Source organism: Mustela erminea, chromosome 17 (assembly GCF_009829155.1).
Source record: "Mustela erminea isolate mMusErm1 chromosome 17, mMusErm1.Pri, whole genome shotgun sequence".
NCBI lineage: Eukaryota > Metazoa > Chordata > Mammalia > Carnivora > Mustelidae > Mustela > Mustela erminea.
Window position 1 is genome coordinate 39686017 of NC_045630.1, and position 19182 is coordinate 39705198.

Genomic DNA, 19182 nt, shown 5'->3' on the forward strand with positions numbered 1-19182 from the left:
TATTGGCACGTTTGCATATATGGATAAGATCAGGAGCTAGGGCAGGTTTAAAAAGACTTTCACATTCCATTGAGTTGGTCATGAGTCAATGTAGTGTACATGTCAAGAAGGCAGGACCAAATGTGAATCCAGAGACCTGAATGGCAGATCTGGCTGGAGGTATATATATATATCTGTGAGTCATCATTGTGAAAGAGCTTACCCAGGAAGAGAGAAGTAGACCCAGAACTGGGCTTCAATGTATCACAATCCTTAGAAGTCAGGTAGAGGAACAGGGCTCAACATGGCAGCTGCTAGGGATATTACAGTGAGGGTCAAGAAAAATCAGGAGGCGATGGTATTTTGGAAACTGGCAAAAGATAAGGATTAGGGGAGAGTTAACCATATTTAGTGCTCCTGAGAAATCCTGTAAGATAGGAACAGAGAAATAAGTGATGGTATAAGATCTGGCAAAGTGGATTTCATTGGCAAGAAGATTCATTCTTAAAAAGTTTCAATAACTCCCCGTATCTCTTAAGTAAGCTTAAATTCTTAGAACCACAAAGCCTAGCACAGTTTGACTATCATCTCCCTCAGAACCCACATGTGTTTTGTTTGTTTGTTTCTTTCTTTTATGTCTCCTTTTTAAAAAATTGAGATATAATTGATATTGTGGAAGTTTAAGGTATATAATGTGTTGATTTGATATATTCATATATTGCAACATTCCATGCTCTGCTTCTCTTTATCCTAGCAACGCATGTCTTGTTCAGTTCCTTGAACACACTCTCCTTCTTTCAATATATGGTTCTTTGTGCCAGGAATGCTCTTTTATTTTTCTCCCCATGCCTACTCAACTTCCATTACTTTTTTAGGTCTACTTTCATTGCTTTTTATTTCAGGCAAATGTCACCTTACAACTAAACCAAATACCTTATTATTCGCTTAAATCAAGTATGTCCTGTGTGTTGAATTTGTCACTGGAATTAGTTAATGAATTACTGTCTCTTCCACTAAAATGGAATAGAGTGGGAGCACGTCTGTTCTGCTTACCATTCTTTCTTTGTATTAGAGAAAATAAATGTCTTATATGCTAGGAAATAACTACATATTTGTTGAATGAATGAATGGATAATGTCTGCTTCTGCTGTTAATCTCATGTAATCTGTTTCTATTCTTTCTTTTAAAAAATGTATTTATTTGAGAGGAAGAGCATGTGCGAGAGAGGAAGAGGGAGTTGGGGGAGGAAATGGCAGAAGGACAAGGAGAGAAACTCTTAAGTGGATTCCATACTAAGCTTGGAGCTTGACAGTAAGCTTGGAGCCTGACACGGAGCTTGATCTCACCACCCTGAGATCAGACCTGAGCTGAAACGAAGAGTCCAGTGCTCAACCTATTGTGCCACCCAGGTGCCCCTCTGTTCTTTACAAAACCTTTATTATATGTGACTGAAAGGTTTAGGAAATGATGATTAATTTAAATAAAATATTATTTACTATTACGGCTTTTAGACTCTCTTGTGAGTCAGATAGGATTATTTTAAAATTTTATTGATCAAGCTTTGTGGCCATTCTGGCTACAGACTATTTCAACCACTCAAGAAGTACCACTCTCTTTACTACATTTAAATTCTGATGTTCCCTGGTCCCTTCCTAGCCTCAGTTGTTCTCAGTCGTTCTTAAATACATACGTTTATCAGCAGCCTGCCCACTCTCCCAGAATCAAGAGAGTAGATCACATCAGTTTGTCACAAAGAGTCCTATTTCTGTAAGAGAGTTCTGCTTCTCCTGTCTAGGGTTTGGATGCTAGACCCATACATGATAGATTTCCTCACTACTAACCAGACTTCTGCTTGATAATCAAGTCTGGAGCTGTCCACTCTCAAAGAGAGGCTGTGCTCTTCCCCCAGCAAACTGCTAGGGTCTTCCTTGTTGTCTCCCTCCTTGATCTTTGCATCTCAAGGGGTATCAATCCTCTGGCTCAACATGGCCTCCATTCTGAGAATATGTGAACTGAGTACAAATCTATCCATTGCTTTCTGTCTACATTAGGCTCTATTTCTTTATGCCTTTGCAGTATACAATATAAATTATGCTACTCGAAGTCTAATACTTCCTATAGACAGTAGACTCATTTTTAATACATTAAAACAAAATGTGTAACTCAACTCAGGTATTCCTAATTAACCTCAGTGTTTCCTGGGTAGAATCTCTCTGCTCATTTGTCTAAAATGGAATTTAATCTAAGTTCTTACTGTTTCATCAAAGTCATGATCTACAAAGCTCCTTTAAAAATCTCTCTTTAAGGCTTCTAAATCCCTCCTAGCTTTAGCTTGTTGTAGAGGGTACTTCTTATACTTAACTCCCTTGAGTGTCATACAAGGGACATGTCTTCCTGGCCTCTAGTTTTGCCAAATAGCTGCCATAGGAGCAAGCTAAGAGAACACAAGTATTTGCTTACAGGTAGATAAAGCTAACTCCTGGAGAGTTTTCCACTGCAAATGTATTTGGAGAAATAAATTTGAAAGCTGAGTACTTGAACTTGTGCCTCCTGATACATGTTTCTCATGAAGCTTACCTCCTGAAGAGCAGTGTTTATATTCGCAGCCATTTTATTTGAAAAGACACTTGCAAAAAGAGAAGAGCATCCTTTTTATGGAATCAATGTTCTAACTTTGAGAGATTAAAAATTTTAAAAACACATAGTAAAAGAGACTGGAGAAAGAAGTGAGAAAAACGAAGAAGGTTAGTAAAGCAAGAAAGGAAAGTAACATGAAACTTAGAAATTTCAAAACACAACTTGTCTACTTTTTAGCTGTGAGAACGTGGACCACCTATACCCTCTGAACTAGATGGGTAAAATGGGGAGTAATAACATTATTTGTCTCAAACATTGTTGTACAAGTTAGATTATGCAGTTAAAGTGTTAAGCATATTTCGGGACGTAGTAAAAACCCAATAAGTTAACTACGGTATGGTAATAATCAAAATAAAATAAAAATCATACCAAAAATCTCATTATAATGTTAGTATTCAGAATTTCAGATGTGGGATTATTTTCGTTTGCTCAAAGGGTGTACAAATTTGGCTGTGTAAGTTCCCAGTAGCCAGTGACGAGTAAAATAATGAGTTTATAAATATGAAAAGATCTATTCACTGAAATACAAGAACCCTTACATTGTGCTTTCTACCTGAGGATTGTAGAGTTACTGCAAGGGTTCTGTTTGTAAGTCCCTTCACTACTGTATATGGCTCAAATCATAGTGTCTTGTGCACATGCGCACTATGGGTTTTAAATGAACCGGTTATTGTGATAATGATACCAATTTATTTAATTGTGCGGCTGAATTCACTGTAGCTTTTTGCCAGTCTGCATTTTCCTAATTGATGGACTTGCTAAGAGTACCATCAGAATCATGAAGAAGGCTATATATTAATTTGCTGTCTTTTAATCAAAAAGATTGGGAGTATATTGCTGAGGAGGAAAAAAAAAAAGGTTAGCTTTGTAAAAACAACAACAACAAAACCAGCAACAACATCCCAGCTCTTGATTTCGTTGCCCTTCATACCCTCATCAACAGCCTAAAGACCTCTCAAGTCACAGAAGCATTCTTTTTTTTGAAGCAGGATTTGCTGCTGGAGACGTGACTTTCTGATTCCATTGCTAGCCCCATGGGGATGTCTGTGAAAGATCTGGGGCAAAGCTGTTAAGCTTTCTGAGAGTGCTTTTGCATAGAAAATGGGTTTGACTGCTAAAACTGTTATATTGGTAGGGTTTGAATGTCTGCCTAGGAAATGATACTGGTTGCAAAAAATAACCAGATAGGTAATTTTTCCTTGCTCCTTTGGTCATTTGGAATCAAATACAGGTATTTTCTACTAATTCAATCCTTGTGTCATCTTGCCAACCCCATTTTGGTATACCCACCCTGGATCTGATTTATCAACTCTTAGGTGAGAGAATACTGAATTTTTGGGGATGGGGATATGACTTTTTTTTTTTTTAAGTTGTAATGACATATTGTAAGAGTATTATTTAAAGCTTTAGAAAACATCTTCCTTGAAGGAAAAAAATCTTTTAAAAGGCCTACTAACTTGGCCTAATTACTTGAATTAAGGAAGTAAGACACTTTTGCACTGACTTTGAACAACTTTCTTGACTTCCTGCAAAGAGGATTCTTGACAGTATTTTTGGAGAAGTTAGTAAAACCGAATCTGACATCACTACCTAGCAGTTTCTGTAGCTACCAGAGTGGTTTGCTCTTAGGGTAACAGAGGAGGAAATTGCTCCCTGTGTGATAAGACAACAGCAAAGAGTATGCATTCATTTCTTTTATTTTTGACTCAATTTCACAAAGAAAACCTTTTGCAGAGATAACTATTATTTTGCCTTTCAGAAGGACGCATGCTGTTTCATAGGAATACGGCTGATTTCCAGATATGACCATGTACTTGTGGCTTAAACTTTGGGCATTTGCCTTTGCCTTTCTGGATGCAGGAGTGTTTGTTACCGGTAAGTGCAAATATGTTAATGTATTCTTAGTAATATATATTTTTTTCCTTATGGAGAGACATGGGTTTGAAGTAGACATAAAAATAAGTTAAGTGTTGGTGATTGAAAATGAGGAAGCTCACTCTAAAATGATCAAGGCTATTGTAGTTCAGAGAGACAAGTCTTGCTATGTGACAGAATACATTGTTACTGTTTTAAAAGTCATAAATGTTTTGGGGGAAAAATCACAATTTAAAAGAAATGTTGTCTATCTGTATCTTTGTTTATAAACTATTCAAGGATATTACAAAAGCAATGTTGTTACTTACCCCTCAAATATGTGAATATAAGTTTATGAAAGTCTGAGGAAATCTTAATGACAAAGTAAGTGAATTTTCATCCTTTTAACAAAAAATGATTTTTTTAAAGTCATAATATGGCTTTGGTTGCATGCAAGCCATTCTTTTTTAAACTGGAGTTTCCTTCCTCAAAAGTAAATTACTACTGAAACAGTTTTATTAAATACTTAGCTATATGATAGCTTAAAATAATATACTTGGGAATTTACAAAATATTAATTTTATGCATATTCTTAGCACAGAATGTATTTTAAAACAAGTTTTTGGTTTCTTCCTAATAGTTTTAATGGTCATTTGCTTCGGAAATTTTTACGGGGCCACCGCCCTTCCTGGGTGTGGGTAAATAGTAGAGCCTTGATGAGATTAAAAATGCTTAAATTCTTAAGAGTCATGCAAATGCTGTATTCTATAGGAAAATGTAATGGGGAATCTCAAGTACTCATTTAATTTGAAGATCTTGGCATATTTATTATCTATTTAATGGACATTGAACAGTTTCGGTTTGGGTCATGAGTGCATCTCGGTTGATTGTTAAATGTAACTAATAAATTGATATTTAATATTACTCCTTATGATGTAGTATCTAAAAGCTGTTATTCATTATTGAAAGGATATTAAAAATGGCATTTTTGTAGACATTTCAACTAAGTTTTTAAAAAAGGGGGAAAATTGTTTTTGAAAGTGTCACTTACTGGAAGTCACTCTGAAATCTGTTTTTGACGTTCCGCCACTCTTCTTTCCTCTAAAAGGCAGGATAGTAGCTACCTCTAGAGCTTGTTACATTGTCAGTTGATATTTTGTGTAACCGAGAAGAGTGGAAAGCGTTGTAAGATACTGTTTTGTTTTTAACTGCAAAGACGGGTTAAAATTTGTTTATAGAGAAACAACATTTTGTCTTAATACAGAAAATGTTTTTCAAGTTACCTTTTCTATAAAGTTAGTTATCATGACCAAGACCAAATTATAACGAATAATGATTTTAACCAGGCAATACTATGTATATTATCATAAATCAGAGTGAATATTCATTGAAAATTCCCACTTAAGAACTGTTGCAAAGCATTTTTAAATAAGCACAAAGAAACACTGAAGTATTTTGTAGGACACAGAACAAATCACCATAAAAATTTCAACTCACTCTATTAGGGATTTTTACCATAGGAAATTTCTTTCAATTTATGATCAAAATAAAAATATAAAACTATCCAGAAACATTTAAATCAATTGTGCTGAATAATTTGTCCTAAATAAATGGATAGGTATACATAGATTTATTTTGAAGGATCAAAATACAAAATTTGTACACTTGTTTGTACAAATATCAAGAGCTAATACTTTTTCTAAAAGGCATTGAAATGTATACATATTTTTGGAAAAAACAAAAGAATCATATTATCTGTGTCTACAAACCTTATTTAACATATAAGTATAATTATCTGTGTCTGCAAATCTTACATATCATCCTTTTAAGTTCAGAGAGACATTTTGTGATTCAATGTATGATTTGGGAAGTTATTAATCTTTTAAATTATATATATTTCCTTATTAACAGCTAATGAGTTTGATTGTATGCTTGATTTTAATGTGTTACAATTGAGTTCAGTGAGCATAGGAAGTATGCTCAAATTTATATTGTGTACTTTAAGGGAATAAAAAACCAGAGCCAAATGTAGAGAGACATCAATTAATAGGTAAATATATGTACAACTCAGATGTGTTATTTAATACCTAAAATAAAAATACTGGCAAGGCAAAATGAAGCTTTGCCATGGCAACAATGCTGGGTTGGGTTTTACACAAAAGTTTGTAATCTCTGTGCCTCTTTGCCATGATAACTGGAAAACTTGGTTGAACATTTCTAAATAATTCTAGGGAATGATGATTGTTTTTAGAACTCAGGTAGGGATGAGTGTTTTCTGACTCTAAAAAAGGAGTAAAGCTAGGCAAATCTATCAGTCTATAACATACCAGCCAGGGTACACAAGTTATATTATGTGAGTCATAACAGTTTAGATTCATTTCCTGCTCATAATTCTCCATTTTCCCAGCTACATTAAAATAAAAATCTCATATTATAAACATGTATTATGCTTGCACATCTCAGACTTTCAGTGCAAATTGAATTTAATAAGCAACCTTACTAAGATCTAAATACTCTACAATTTAGAGATTTAAGGATATGAACGTTATTTTTTATGAATCTTGTACAAGTATTTATTTTTTATAAAAATCTGCCTGTGATCCTTATCATTGCTAGAATTTGAAATGCATTTTTTGATGGGGGGAGGGAAAGGGTAAGATGGACTTAAGGGTCTGTCTGTCCTTTTCCTATCTTGTTCTATATAAGTAAGTAGAAGGGCAGTGTGGTTAGTCTGAGCTAGGTCTTTCCTCTGTTCTGGGGTACCTCTATATTGATATACAAACACATATCTATTCTAGTGTTTATCTGTGAATCATAAAGTACACACAAACACATATCTACTTATCTACCTTCTGGTTCTTCATATTTGTCTACTTTTAAACATTGCGGTTTTATGGGCTTTAATCCTTGGCCAGTTTTATTCTTATTTTCTTGTTTTCTGTGCTCAGAGTTTGATATCATTACCTGCTAAGTATTGATGATCCTGATTTCCCATCTCCAGACTCATTCCTCTGAGGGACAAAAAAAAAAAAAAAGGGGAAGAGAAAAAGAAAAAAAAATCTGAAATATATTTAAATGCTCCTCAAGTCTTATAATTTTACTTTTTAATAATCTCTAAAATCTTTTCCCTCTTTTTTATCTCCATTGACATCACCTTAATTCATGCCTTTATCACTTTTTGCTTGGAGTATTATAGTTTCCTAATCTATCTGCAGTCTCATCCATTTCTTTCTATAGTCTACACCTTAAAAATATAAAATGAAAGGAAGAAAAATCCCTCTGATATCTTCTTATTGTCTTTGGTATACATGCTAAACTCCTCGTCAGAGCCGCTGGGTTCGGTGAACTAGGATCTGGACCTGGACTTGGGCCTGGAGCTGGGCAGAGAGTATTTTGTCTTTTTTTTTTTTTTTTTTTTTTTTTTTTTTTTTATGATTCATTAACCCACAGGAGGCAGTTTCAACACTCTGTTTCACTCATCTACACTTCCTCAGGACCTGGAAGGCTCTGTGCAAGTCCTATTTCCTCTTGAATGTTTTCTTCGGTCACTGATGCCACAAAATCTCTCTACCGAAATTGTACATGTTTTGCCAACTTTCCGTGGCATTTTTTCACATACTATTTCAATTTTGTTGTTGTTGGTGGTATTAGTGTTATTATTTACCCATCAGTGATTACAATTACTTCCATTGTAACCGGTGTGTAAGCACAAACTATGTCTTATGCCTTTTTCTGTATCCTCTGTACCTGATTTCTTACCAGACACTAAAAAGTTATGGTTGTTTTTTGACAAGACCAAAGATTATAATAATGAAGGAGAAAGAGGAAGAATGCAAAAAAAAAAAAAAAAAATTCCAAAACAAAGGATCAAGGAAGAGAGAAATGAGCAAAAAAAAAAAAAAAAAAAAAAAACAAAACAGCTAGCAGAAGGATAGAGGGAGTTAGACAATGTCATCAAGGTTAAATAAAATCATTTTGGATCTGGATTTTTATAGGTTTTGATTTTTAAAAACTTGATTTCTTCTTATTATTATTATTTTGCTATTTCCTTCATTCATCTCCTTATTTTCCCTCTTATCTGGAAGACCTTCCTAATTTCTTAAAAATCCATAGCTCAATAATGTTATTCCTAAATACTTCTTGGCCTACTCTTGGACATTTTTAGTAATGGCATTTCATTTGGTGGGTTAATTTTGTTCTTCAGATAGAGATGACTGTAAGAAGAGAAGTAAGGAATCAGGTGGGAGAGGAGATACTTCTCTACCATGGGGACAACAACCCAGGGAGTCAGGTCCAGTCCTTGTAGATAGAGTCATGGACACTGGTAGTGTTTTGGGACTGCTTTCGAGGGCTCACTCTATGCACTGCATTCTGGGCACACAGAAAGCTCGTTGGGAGTTTGGGCATCGTTTCTTACTAAGATAACATGATAATGAATTTCAATTTGAGTAGGTAAAAAGCAGAGACTTATAATTAGTTTGATTAATTTTATAGGTGAAAGCATAGTGTTAACACACACACCCAGCGTTCTGATCAGATCATGTATGTGTCAGTCACCTTGGTGCAGAGAAAGAGATTTGTCATCACCGAACACCTTTGATCTTTTTCAGTCATCTTATAAATTTATGGGAATATTTACACAGGAGAAAATTGTAATGGAAATTGAACTTAATCTCACTTTAAACTTAATTTCAGTCTAGTCTTAATATCTGTGTCTGTATTAGATACCCAGCTCTATACTATTTGCCTATTATTAAAGGATTAATGCTATAAGTTTTATATACATAAAGCTAATACTCTGTAGGGAAGGATGAGGAAAAAAAATGAAATATTGCAAGCTATTCATTCAGCCATATGATATGATATCTATTTCTACATAATACTGAACTATATAGATATATTTTGTATACAAGGTCATAACCAATATTTGGATAAGAAATATCTAATCATTGCTTAAAATTTTTAATTTGCATTCATTTTTATATGTCCAGGTGCTACCTCAATGTCAGTGTGTCAAGAGTCTCAGGGAGGACTACTGTAAGCAAAGTATTGTGGGTTCAGGAATAACAACAAAAACAAGAAAAGATAAACAGAACTTTGGCATAAATACACATAAAGTCAGTGTTAGTGAACTACGTAAGCACCTTCCATGTGCGTTCATATCTTTAACTGATTGACCTCTGAAAAAATAATCAGTAAGATTATCAATGCTTTTATTAGATTCCTTTTTTAAAAATATTTTATTTATTTATTTGACAGAGAGAGAGAGAGAGAGAGAGAGAGCGATCACAAGTAGGCAGAGAGGCAGGCAGAGAGAGAAGAGGAAGCAGGCTCCCTGCTGGGCAGAGAGCCCCATGCAGGGCTCGATCCCAGGACCCTGGGATCATGACCTGAGCCGAAGGCAGAGGCTTAACCCACTGAGCCACCCAGGCACCCCCTTTTATTAGATTCTTTACTGAAGACCCATTCAAACAACTTTAACATCTTCCATGGTGCTTAGCTATATATACAGTGTTTAAAGATTCAACATCTTGGGACACCTGGGTGGCTCAGTTGGTTAGGCGGCTGCCTTCGGCTCAGGTCATGATCCCAGCGTCCTGGGATCGAGTCCCACGTCGGGCTCCTTGCTCGGCAGGGAGCCTGCTTCTCCCTCTGCCTCTAGCCTGCCACTCTGTCTGCCTGTGCTTGCGCTCTGTATCTCTCTCTCTCTCTATAACAAATAAATAAAAAAAAAATCTTTAAAAAAAAATAAAGATTCAACATCTAGTTCCTACTAAAAATGAGCCACAAATACCTGAAATGAAAAAGTTATTTTACTAAAACTTCAATTTCTCCTATATATACTGCATGTGTAATAAAATTATAACTACATGCAACGATATTCCAATGAAAATGATTGCCATTCATATATTTAAAAAACTACTTCCAACCAAAATGTGAACAACTACAGGAAAATCATCAGTCCTCAAAAGAGGTGATCTTCTAATAGTGGAGCACAAATCAAGAACTAAGGGCAACTCAGCATCAACACATATGTATTAGAAAATGAACAGCTACTCTAGCAAACATAACAAAAAGCACTAATGTGCTAGAAGAAACTCGGCATTGTAAATATTAGTAATAATTAATTGTTCTGATAGTCATGGAAAATAGATTAGAGAATCCTATATAAATAATAATGATGTTAAGAGATGATAGCAAAGGGATGAAATCATGGCAATAAAGTGTGGTTACCATATTTTAAATATCTCTATTTAAAGAAAAAAACCCAGTAATTTGTTTAGTGATAAAAGCATCACTAAGCATCATAGGAAATGAGGTAGGTGCCATTCTGTGTTGGAGATGGCATTTAGATCGAGAAGCATTTTAAAAATTGAATTCGATGAATTGTATGATCTCAATTCAAATCACTTTCCATCTCTGATACACAGTGTCCTCATCTATAAAGTGCTGTAAGCATTAACATTGAGAATATTTATGAAATGCTTTGAAAACTATGAGATGCCCTGCAGAGTTACCTACTGTATTTACATGATCCCATAAAATCACAGCAGTAGCTATTTTTTATTGACACAGTATTCCAAATTACATCTCTTTCCTTGAGTGGCTCGGAGGAGATACAGTTTAAGGCTATGAGGTAAAGGAATAAACCCTTAGAGATCTTTGAATTCTTTGAAATTTCCATCCCGTTTTAGGGATTTTTCAGGCTACTCCGGATGTCACCTCTTAAATAGTTTGTAAATCCAATTTTTTGCTAGAGATTCTTAAGTTTTCTTATTGTGACAATAGCCTGCAATTTTGCCTCCCTTCAATCCCTAGTGTGTTCTTACCTACTTCTACTAGGATAATCTCTGTAAAAGGCGAAACTTACCTTTGTATAATCTTCGTTCAGTGGCTCCCTATTGGATAGAGAATATACTGATCCCATGATTTTGATCCCAAGGATGTTTAAGAAAATAAGCATTTCATTAGAATATACCTATATTTATGAGTTTTCCTTGAGAACTGCTTTCACAGAAAACAAAATAAAACAAAACAAAACAAACGCATTAAGCGAAACTAATTCCCTGAGCATTTTTATATAACCTGATCAAATCATTACCAATTTTTTCATTAAAAGAATTTTACTGGATAAATGTTCAATAGCATGACTTTTCATTCAATTTTTATAATTAATATTAAATTCATGAATCAATTTTTTTCATCCACATCTAATTTTACGGATTATAGACTTATGCCTCTGATAATTTTCCTTTATGGTTATGATATTTCTACATGAATTTTTTTGGTCAAATAATACAGATCTAAATTTCCTAAAAAGGTTTAATTCTTCTATTTAGCCAGAAACAGCATTACAGTTTTAGCCATTGCTTCTTTCTTTTTCTTTTTTTTATTTACATTTCAATATGACACAAAATGTAATTGATCTAATGTATTTACCTCCATCAAATCTTAGGTTGTGCAGTATTAGACATTTTCAAATTTATATTGTGCTGATATAGCTATCATTAGCAATCATTTTGTGATTGAGAGCTCCATTTTGAGATTTCAAGTGTTTTGATTACTTCTCGAGTAACCAGTGGAAACTTCAGAAGTATTTATTTACAAGACTGCTGTATAGTCTAGAATCACATTTTAACTCTCATTCATTTGGGTAGCATTCTTCTTATTAGCTTACACACCCTATGCCAACTTCTTACTGGTTGGTACAGCAAAAATTAGAGAGATTAATTAATGTTTTCAATATATATAGTAGGTGAGATCAAAATAAGGTGTCAAATCATCCTATTTCTGTCTCTGCATTTAGAAAAAATAAAGCTCTTAGCATGGTATACACAGCTTTAATTTAGTCCCTCCAGGTTTTTATAGCTTAATCTGTAACTTTGTGACATGTACTATACAGTTGACCCTTAAACAATAGAGATTAGAGAGACTGATGCCCTACACAGCCAAAACTCTATGTATAACTTTTGATTCCCCCAGAATTTAACTACTAATTGTCTACTTTTGACTGTAAGACTTCCTGATAACATAAAAGGTTGATTAATGCATATTTTGTATATCATATGTATTATATATTGTATTCTTGTGATAAAGTAAACTCGAGAAAAGAAATGTTGAGAAAATCATAAGGAAAAAAACAATTGGTAGTACTGTATTTATCAGAAAAAGTCCACATCAGAAGTAGACCTACACAGTCCAAACCAGTGTTGTTCAAAGGTCAACTGTATACTCCTGTTGTAACTTGGATTTTCCTAAAAATATAACGTTTTCTTCTTCAAACTGCTGACCAGGCTGTTTCTTCTTCCCTCCACTTTTTTTTTTTAATTGGGCAAATTATAATGGTCTTTAAACTTTAGTTCAAGGGTCACTTCCAATGGGCAGCCGTCTTGCATGTTCCCTGCTCTTCCAGTCCTTTCACACCTGGGCAGGTGTTCGTCTGCTGTGACGATTCCATGAATAACCCTCTTAGAGATCTCTTTATCTGGCTTTCTCTCATATAGCTGGTGAGCTTGTGTAGATAATCATTGGGTCTCTGCTTATTTATCAATGAGCCCCTGCAGGTCCTTGAAACTTGTTTGTTAAATGAGTGGATAGGTGTCAGTATAATCGAACCCTGTATGAAGAAAGCACTTAACAACCCACAAAAATGATTTTAAATCTGTCCTTTTGTTGTTGTTATTACAGTATTTATAGTAAAGTTCCTACATGATGGAGAAATTCAGGAAATAGAAGGAAGAAAAAATTGCTTAAAATCCTTGCTCACCCTTTTTCTTTCCTTCTTGTCTTCTATCTCTGTTTTGATTATGTTCTGTGTGTAAAATGATTAAGTGCTATTTGTAGAGTTGCACATTACATTTTTTTCTCTAAGTGAACCATGATTATTCTAGGCAACTTGAGAAACACAGAAATGAATAAATAGGAAAATAAAAATCTCAGGATTCTTGAGACCCATCACTAAAATCTTTCTGAATATTTTATTTCACCAGTCTAGCTAAATCTGTTTATTTACTCATTCATTAATTCATATCATGAACAAATATTTTATGAGTACTTTTCCTGTACCTTCAGCTGGGAATGCCATATTCTATGCCCATCTTTGGGAAGTCTATACTCTCATTGTGACAGTGGCTGCTTGAAGATGGGGTTTTAAATCTTCCAACTTCTCCATAAGCTTTCTCCTCAAAGTAATAACATACCTTGCAACAGATGATTAATACTTTTCTCCATCATTACAAATTATAGATTAAAAAATATTATTTAAAATCTGCATATAATACACTCTTTAAATAAAAACTCTGTTCTTACCAGACCACATCTAGGCCCCTGTTTTAACTAGATTTCTTCTGCAGGCTTTCAGTTATAGAAGTTCTGAATCTGCCAGAGTTGTGTAGGTTATTATTAGATATTTAATAAATAAAGGTGGTAGATGTGAAGACAAACTAGACAAAAGTCCCAATTCTCTTTGGTTTGTTTGCTTTGTGATTTGGTCTGAAAATAAAAGCTTTATTTAGAGAGACATGTTAAAACATACCCATGTGCACCGCATGCAAATAAACCCTTAAATTATTTTGGTGATCTTCCATAACGGTTTTCCAAGGTTATTGGCTAATAAGGGCTGATATTTCATCCTGGGTCAGCCTGATTCTTAGTTCATTCTTTTTCGACTGGGTTACTCAGACTTCTTTGTGGTTAGCCTAGTGACCAGGTAATTGAGGACATGACTATTTGATGGTAGGCAAATCACACCAAGACTGCAGGGTGGTTGGTGGTGTCTCAGAGGTCATTTGTGTGAAACATACATTTCAGCCCCATGAAGTTTAGTTAGCTACATAGGTAAAACACTGGGCACCCAGCAACTTCAATATTTTTAGCAAGATCTAAGTCACCTAAGATTTTGTCTCTTATTAAAAAACAAAAGACATCTTTGATTAATTCGTATTTACTATGAATGTTGATGCTGCATTAATAATACAAAAGTCATGTTGCCATCATCTTGAAATGGAGCTTAAGAAGGTACACCACTGAGTCTGTCTGGAGGTGAGTGATATGATGGAAAGAATGGATTTTCCCCAAACTAATTTGTTTTTTATATTACATAAAGTGAAAGCCATTGAATAATTTACCAAAGTATCTAGAATTTTTTTTTGTTTTTGAAGTGCAAGGGAAGTAACTTGACCTTTGTTAAACACTTTGATCATGGAAAACACATGAGGTTCTCATCTTATTCCAGGAAGTGTAGACACCAGATAAGCTTTTTATGGTTATCCAAGAGGCATATTAAATGAATCTGGTAAAGCTGTCTTATAGTTTCCTACTCCAGGGACAGGTTGGCTAAAACTCAAGGGAGAGGAAAGAATAAAAAAATATGTTTATTGTTTGGTTACTGTGATAAATGTGGGCTGTCAATGAAATAACTTAGGTCAAGTATTCTACCTTGAATTCTTAGACTTAGGCTTCCAAATCCCTTTTTTAGTTTCTAACCTAAGATTTTTAACTTATGCCCTAATAAGTCCTGAGTCTTTCTATTTTTTTAGTGACCATGTTTTTATTTTCTGAATCTACTGATGGAAGCTTTAGGTATGTTCAAAGTACATTGTAGCTAAGAAAAATTAATTAAGCAAAAGATACCAGTTCAAAGCATTGACTGTGGGAGAGAGTGATGATATGTAGGAGGTAGGTAAGTGAAAGAAAAGGGCCAGGGAGCTGATGAAAATAATTTAAAGAAATAATACTAGAAATATTGGATTCAAATCAGCTCTGACCTTTAATGTGCTTAAGAAATCAGTCTTTGAAATGTTGCTTGGATTCCATTCTGAGCTATCCAGTTAGAAACATTACCTTTTAAATCCTCAGTTCCTTATCTGTACAATAGGAACAATAGCAGTAGCTATTAGATGAGATAATTTACTCATTGATTTAGCCATTTTTAAAATAGAATCTCTATTATGTGCTAGGAACTATTCTAAGTGCTGACACAGTGATAAATAAAACAGAAAAGGTACCAACATTCAAGGAGCTTAATCTTAGTAAAAAAGATAATGAAACTAAGTAAATAACTGAGAAAGTTTCAGATATTGATAAGTGCTGTGAAATAAAACAGTGTAACATGATAGAGACAGGCCAAATTGGGGAGTGACTGGCCTTTTAGATAGTGATCAAAGAAGACCTCTTAAAAGTAGTGTCATTGGACTGATGATATTGGGTGATAAGATTTGTAAAGATTTTTGTAAAGAAGAACTGGCAGGTGCAAAGTTTCTTCATAAAAAGCAAAAACTTGGTGGGTTCAAAGCAAGGAAAGGAGGTCAGGTGCTTGCAGTATGGTGGGTAAATGCTGAGTGGTTTGTGGTGAAGCTGGAGAGATATGTAGAAGGGGCAGGTCCTACAGGGCCTTGTTGGCAATGAAAAGAATTTGGATTTTTACCTTAAGCATAAAGAGAGTAAGCTATTTGGAAGTTTTAAGTGGAGAATGAGCTAATCTTATCCATGTTAAAGAGACTATTCTGGCTGCTGTGAGAATAGATTGGAAGTGAGTTATAACCTGGAGACAAGTTAGGAGCCAGTTGAGTTGGTAAAGGAGAAAAGGGGTGGTATCTGGACTAGGTGCTAACAGTGGTGGTGGAAAGAAAGGACACGTGTATATAGAATCAAGAGAAGTTGCTGTGTGGAAAAAAAAATAGGAAGTTATATAGAACGCCTCATCTTTTCCTCATGAGCAATTAAGATGAGAATCACCCCAGTTGGGGTAGGCAATCAAGGGTTCTGTTTTATCCATATTAATGTTTGAATTCTCATTGGACATTCAACTAGAGATATTAGAAATTGATTGGAATTAAGAGTGTGGGACTTATTAGGACTAGATTGTAGTCAGACATTTGGAAGTCACTGTATAGAGAGGGAATTTAAAGCCAAGGAACTGAGGACCTAATTCTGAGCCCTGGGACACGTCATATTTGGAGGGGTTAAGAGGAGGGACTAGGAAAAGAAAAAGTGAGAAGGGGTAGCCAAAGTGGAAAAGGAAAAAAAAATTGCTATGGATATTGAGAAAAAAAGCTGATGATTTAGTGTGAGAATCCAGCCAATTTCACATAAAAGTCGAAATTTGTGTCTTTTGAAAGTTTGGTTGAATAGTAATTATAAGCGTACTAATTATTGTCAAATATCCTTATTTAACTTTAATACTGGCACAAAAGTAAGTTATGAAAATAATTTGTAACAATATTCATAAGAATTAAATACATATGTATATTTGTGTGTGTGTGTGTGTGTGTATATATATATTTACATGTATAATATTTATCTCCCTTGCTAGCTCAGCTATTCGAAAAAAGGGGTATGACTTAAAATAATATTTTAATAAAATTTGTGTAAAATATATTGAAAGACTAATGAATTATTAATTTAATTGAAAATGTCTTGAAAAGGTAACACTATGTTGAATTTCTTGTTTGGTATATTTTATTTTGGTGCACATTGATAAAAATCTTTAAAGATCCTATTTAAGCTAATAGATGGACAGGTTAGGAGGTTTGTTGAATATTAATTATTTCATAAAAGGCTTATTTCTAAAACAAATTTTAAATCTTTCATTTCTTTGAGAAATTTGAAAAACAATTGCTTATTACTTAGGCTTATATTCGGTAGGACCAAAGAGTCTTGATAAAGAGTTTACAAATCAGAATTTGTCCTTTTGGGGACATATCTATGTTTATGAATATGTTTATATATGTATATACATATATATATGCTTATATAAATATATATATTTAATAAGATGAATTGCTAATAAGGAAAATAGTGCTACCATGTGCCATGTGTTTTCAACACTGTATAAATGTGATCTCATTTAACTTAAGTATACATATACAAATCATTATGGAGTGTAGCTTATACGTACCTTATATCAGTAAAGTTGTTAATTTGTTTCCAGATATTTTATCATAAACCTTACTGATTATAATATCCCAAAAGGGAATAGCTAAACTTAATTTTTCTCATTCTAATTTTAAATACTAAAATTGAGAAAGAAGGAGTGAAGAAAGGCAAGTACTAATGAGCTCCTCCCATGTGCTTGGTACTAAGATGCTTCACCTGCATTGTGCTGTTCAACCTTATCTTTCTTTCTGTATTTTGTTTCTAATGGTTTGGAGTATTAAATAAATGTTCAGATAAACCTCGGTCACCAGTGTGGACAGAGGAAAACAGAATTATGGTTAAACCCAAAGAATAAGCGATCTAAATATTATTGACATTTGTTGTTCTATTAGGGTATTTTGTTCAGGTTCAAAAATGGGCACATCAGATGTTTGGGTAGTTTACTCTGAGTTCAAAAATGAACTCCTATTGAAAAGGCTTAGCACGGGAGAAAGTTGTGCAGCTTTCTCTTCCTGCCTGGCTTCATTTTCACAAGGATATAAAGCCATCGTTTAAGCCCATCTGCCTCAAAGCTTGTGAGAGACAAAGAGAGAAGAGAAGGGTGGGGGGCAGAGAGAATGAATGAGAGAAGGTGAATCCATTTATTGCAAACGATATTTTAGTGTGTGGAAAATAGATAATCATGTATGCAGGCACTAACATCAGTGAGTCAGGGAGCATAATTTGCTGTAATGCAGAAAATCTAGCTGTATGTAAATAGGGACATAAAAAGCCTAAGTAATCCATTTTAAGATGTGTTAGCTCAATTATGCAAGAAAATATCACTATTTCTCTGCCCCCTACTTTGAGGATAAAAGTTGGAATGACGGAAATAACTTACAATCAAAAAAAAAAAAAGAAGAAGAAGAAGAAAAGAAAAGAAAAGAAAAGAAAGGAGTCAGTATCATGTCAGTGTGCAGAGCTGTGATACCACATGGCAACTTAAGAACAAATGGAACCCACAAGTCCATCTTCAGGTCCAAGAAGGAGAGGTTCTCACACAGAGGAAGATTAAACATATTTTCAGGGTGATCTAAAACAGAAAATCACCAAAGCCTTTGAAATAAAAAATTATCCCTGTTCTAAGAATAGAAGGTGGTTTTATGTTGAGGGCAGCTAGAAGGCATGATGGAAGAACTATAGAGAATGGCTAGTGAGAGATCAAAGGCAAGTAGAACCTCAAAATTCTGGAAGTGGAACAAGTCAGATACAACATAAGGAGTACTTCAAAGACAAGGAAGCAAGAATAATAAAAATATCTTTAGTTGTCAAATGTAAAATTTGTGCCAGTTTTGTCACATTTTATTTTTCAAGAGCACTGTAAAACCAAAGACATTTTCTGTTCACATCAATCTGACGATACATATTTTTCTCATCTATCTGAATTAGTCAATTTTCCAAAAGAAAAAAAAATACATTTTGCTCAGAGTCCAAAATGTCTTTTCTTGGTTATCCTTAATAGAATGCTTTTCTTAAACTAAATTTTAATATTTACATTTCTAAGTATAGGGTGGCCATAGAAAATGAATGAGAAATCACTTCTTATAGTAGAATGAAATGGAATGAAGAAGGGATGGTTGTATTCTTTAAGCATCTGCAAAACTATACAGGAGTGCCTGAGTTCTGTTATTACTATTACAATTAGCTTCTCTTTTGGTGTTTCACTTTAAGAGTTGGAATCTTGATATAGGAATAAGAAATAGTTTGCATATTAATCTAGAAATCAAAGCACAGAAATATAGAATGTTCAAACCACCGTCATGTGAATTCTTATTTTGTAACTAAGTCACCCTACAA

The 19182-nt window shown here is 34.2% G+C and overlaps 1 protein-coding gene across 5 annotated transcripts in view; it reads left to right on the forward strand.

Annotated features, from left to right (window-relative positions):
* The first annotated feature begins 4183 nt into the window (after positions 1 to 4183).
* PTPRC (protein tyrosine phosphatase receptor type C) overlaps positions 4184 to 19182 on the forward strand; it is a 126541-nt gene continuing 111542 nt past the window's right edge. For 3 of the 5 annotated variants that reach the window (XM_032319123.1, XM_032319124.1, XM_032319125.1), the window contains exons 1-2: positions 4184 to 4294; positions 4376 to 4491. In XM_032319123.1, coding sequence (XP_032175014.1) covers positions 4419 to 4491 — 73 coding nt within the window. In that variant the 5' untranslated portion in view covers positions 4184 to 4294; positions 4376 to 4418. The remainder of the gene's footprint in view (positions 4295 to 4375; positions 4492 to 19182) is intronic. The other 2 variants (XM_032319126.1, XM_032319127.1) reach the window with 1 other exon arrangement.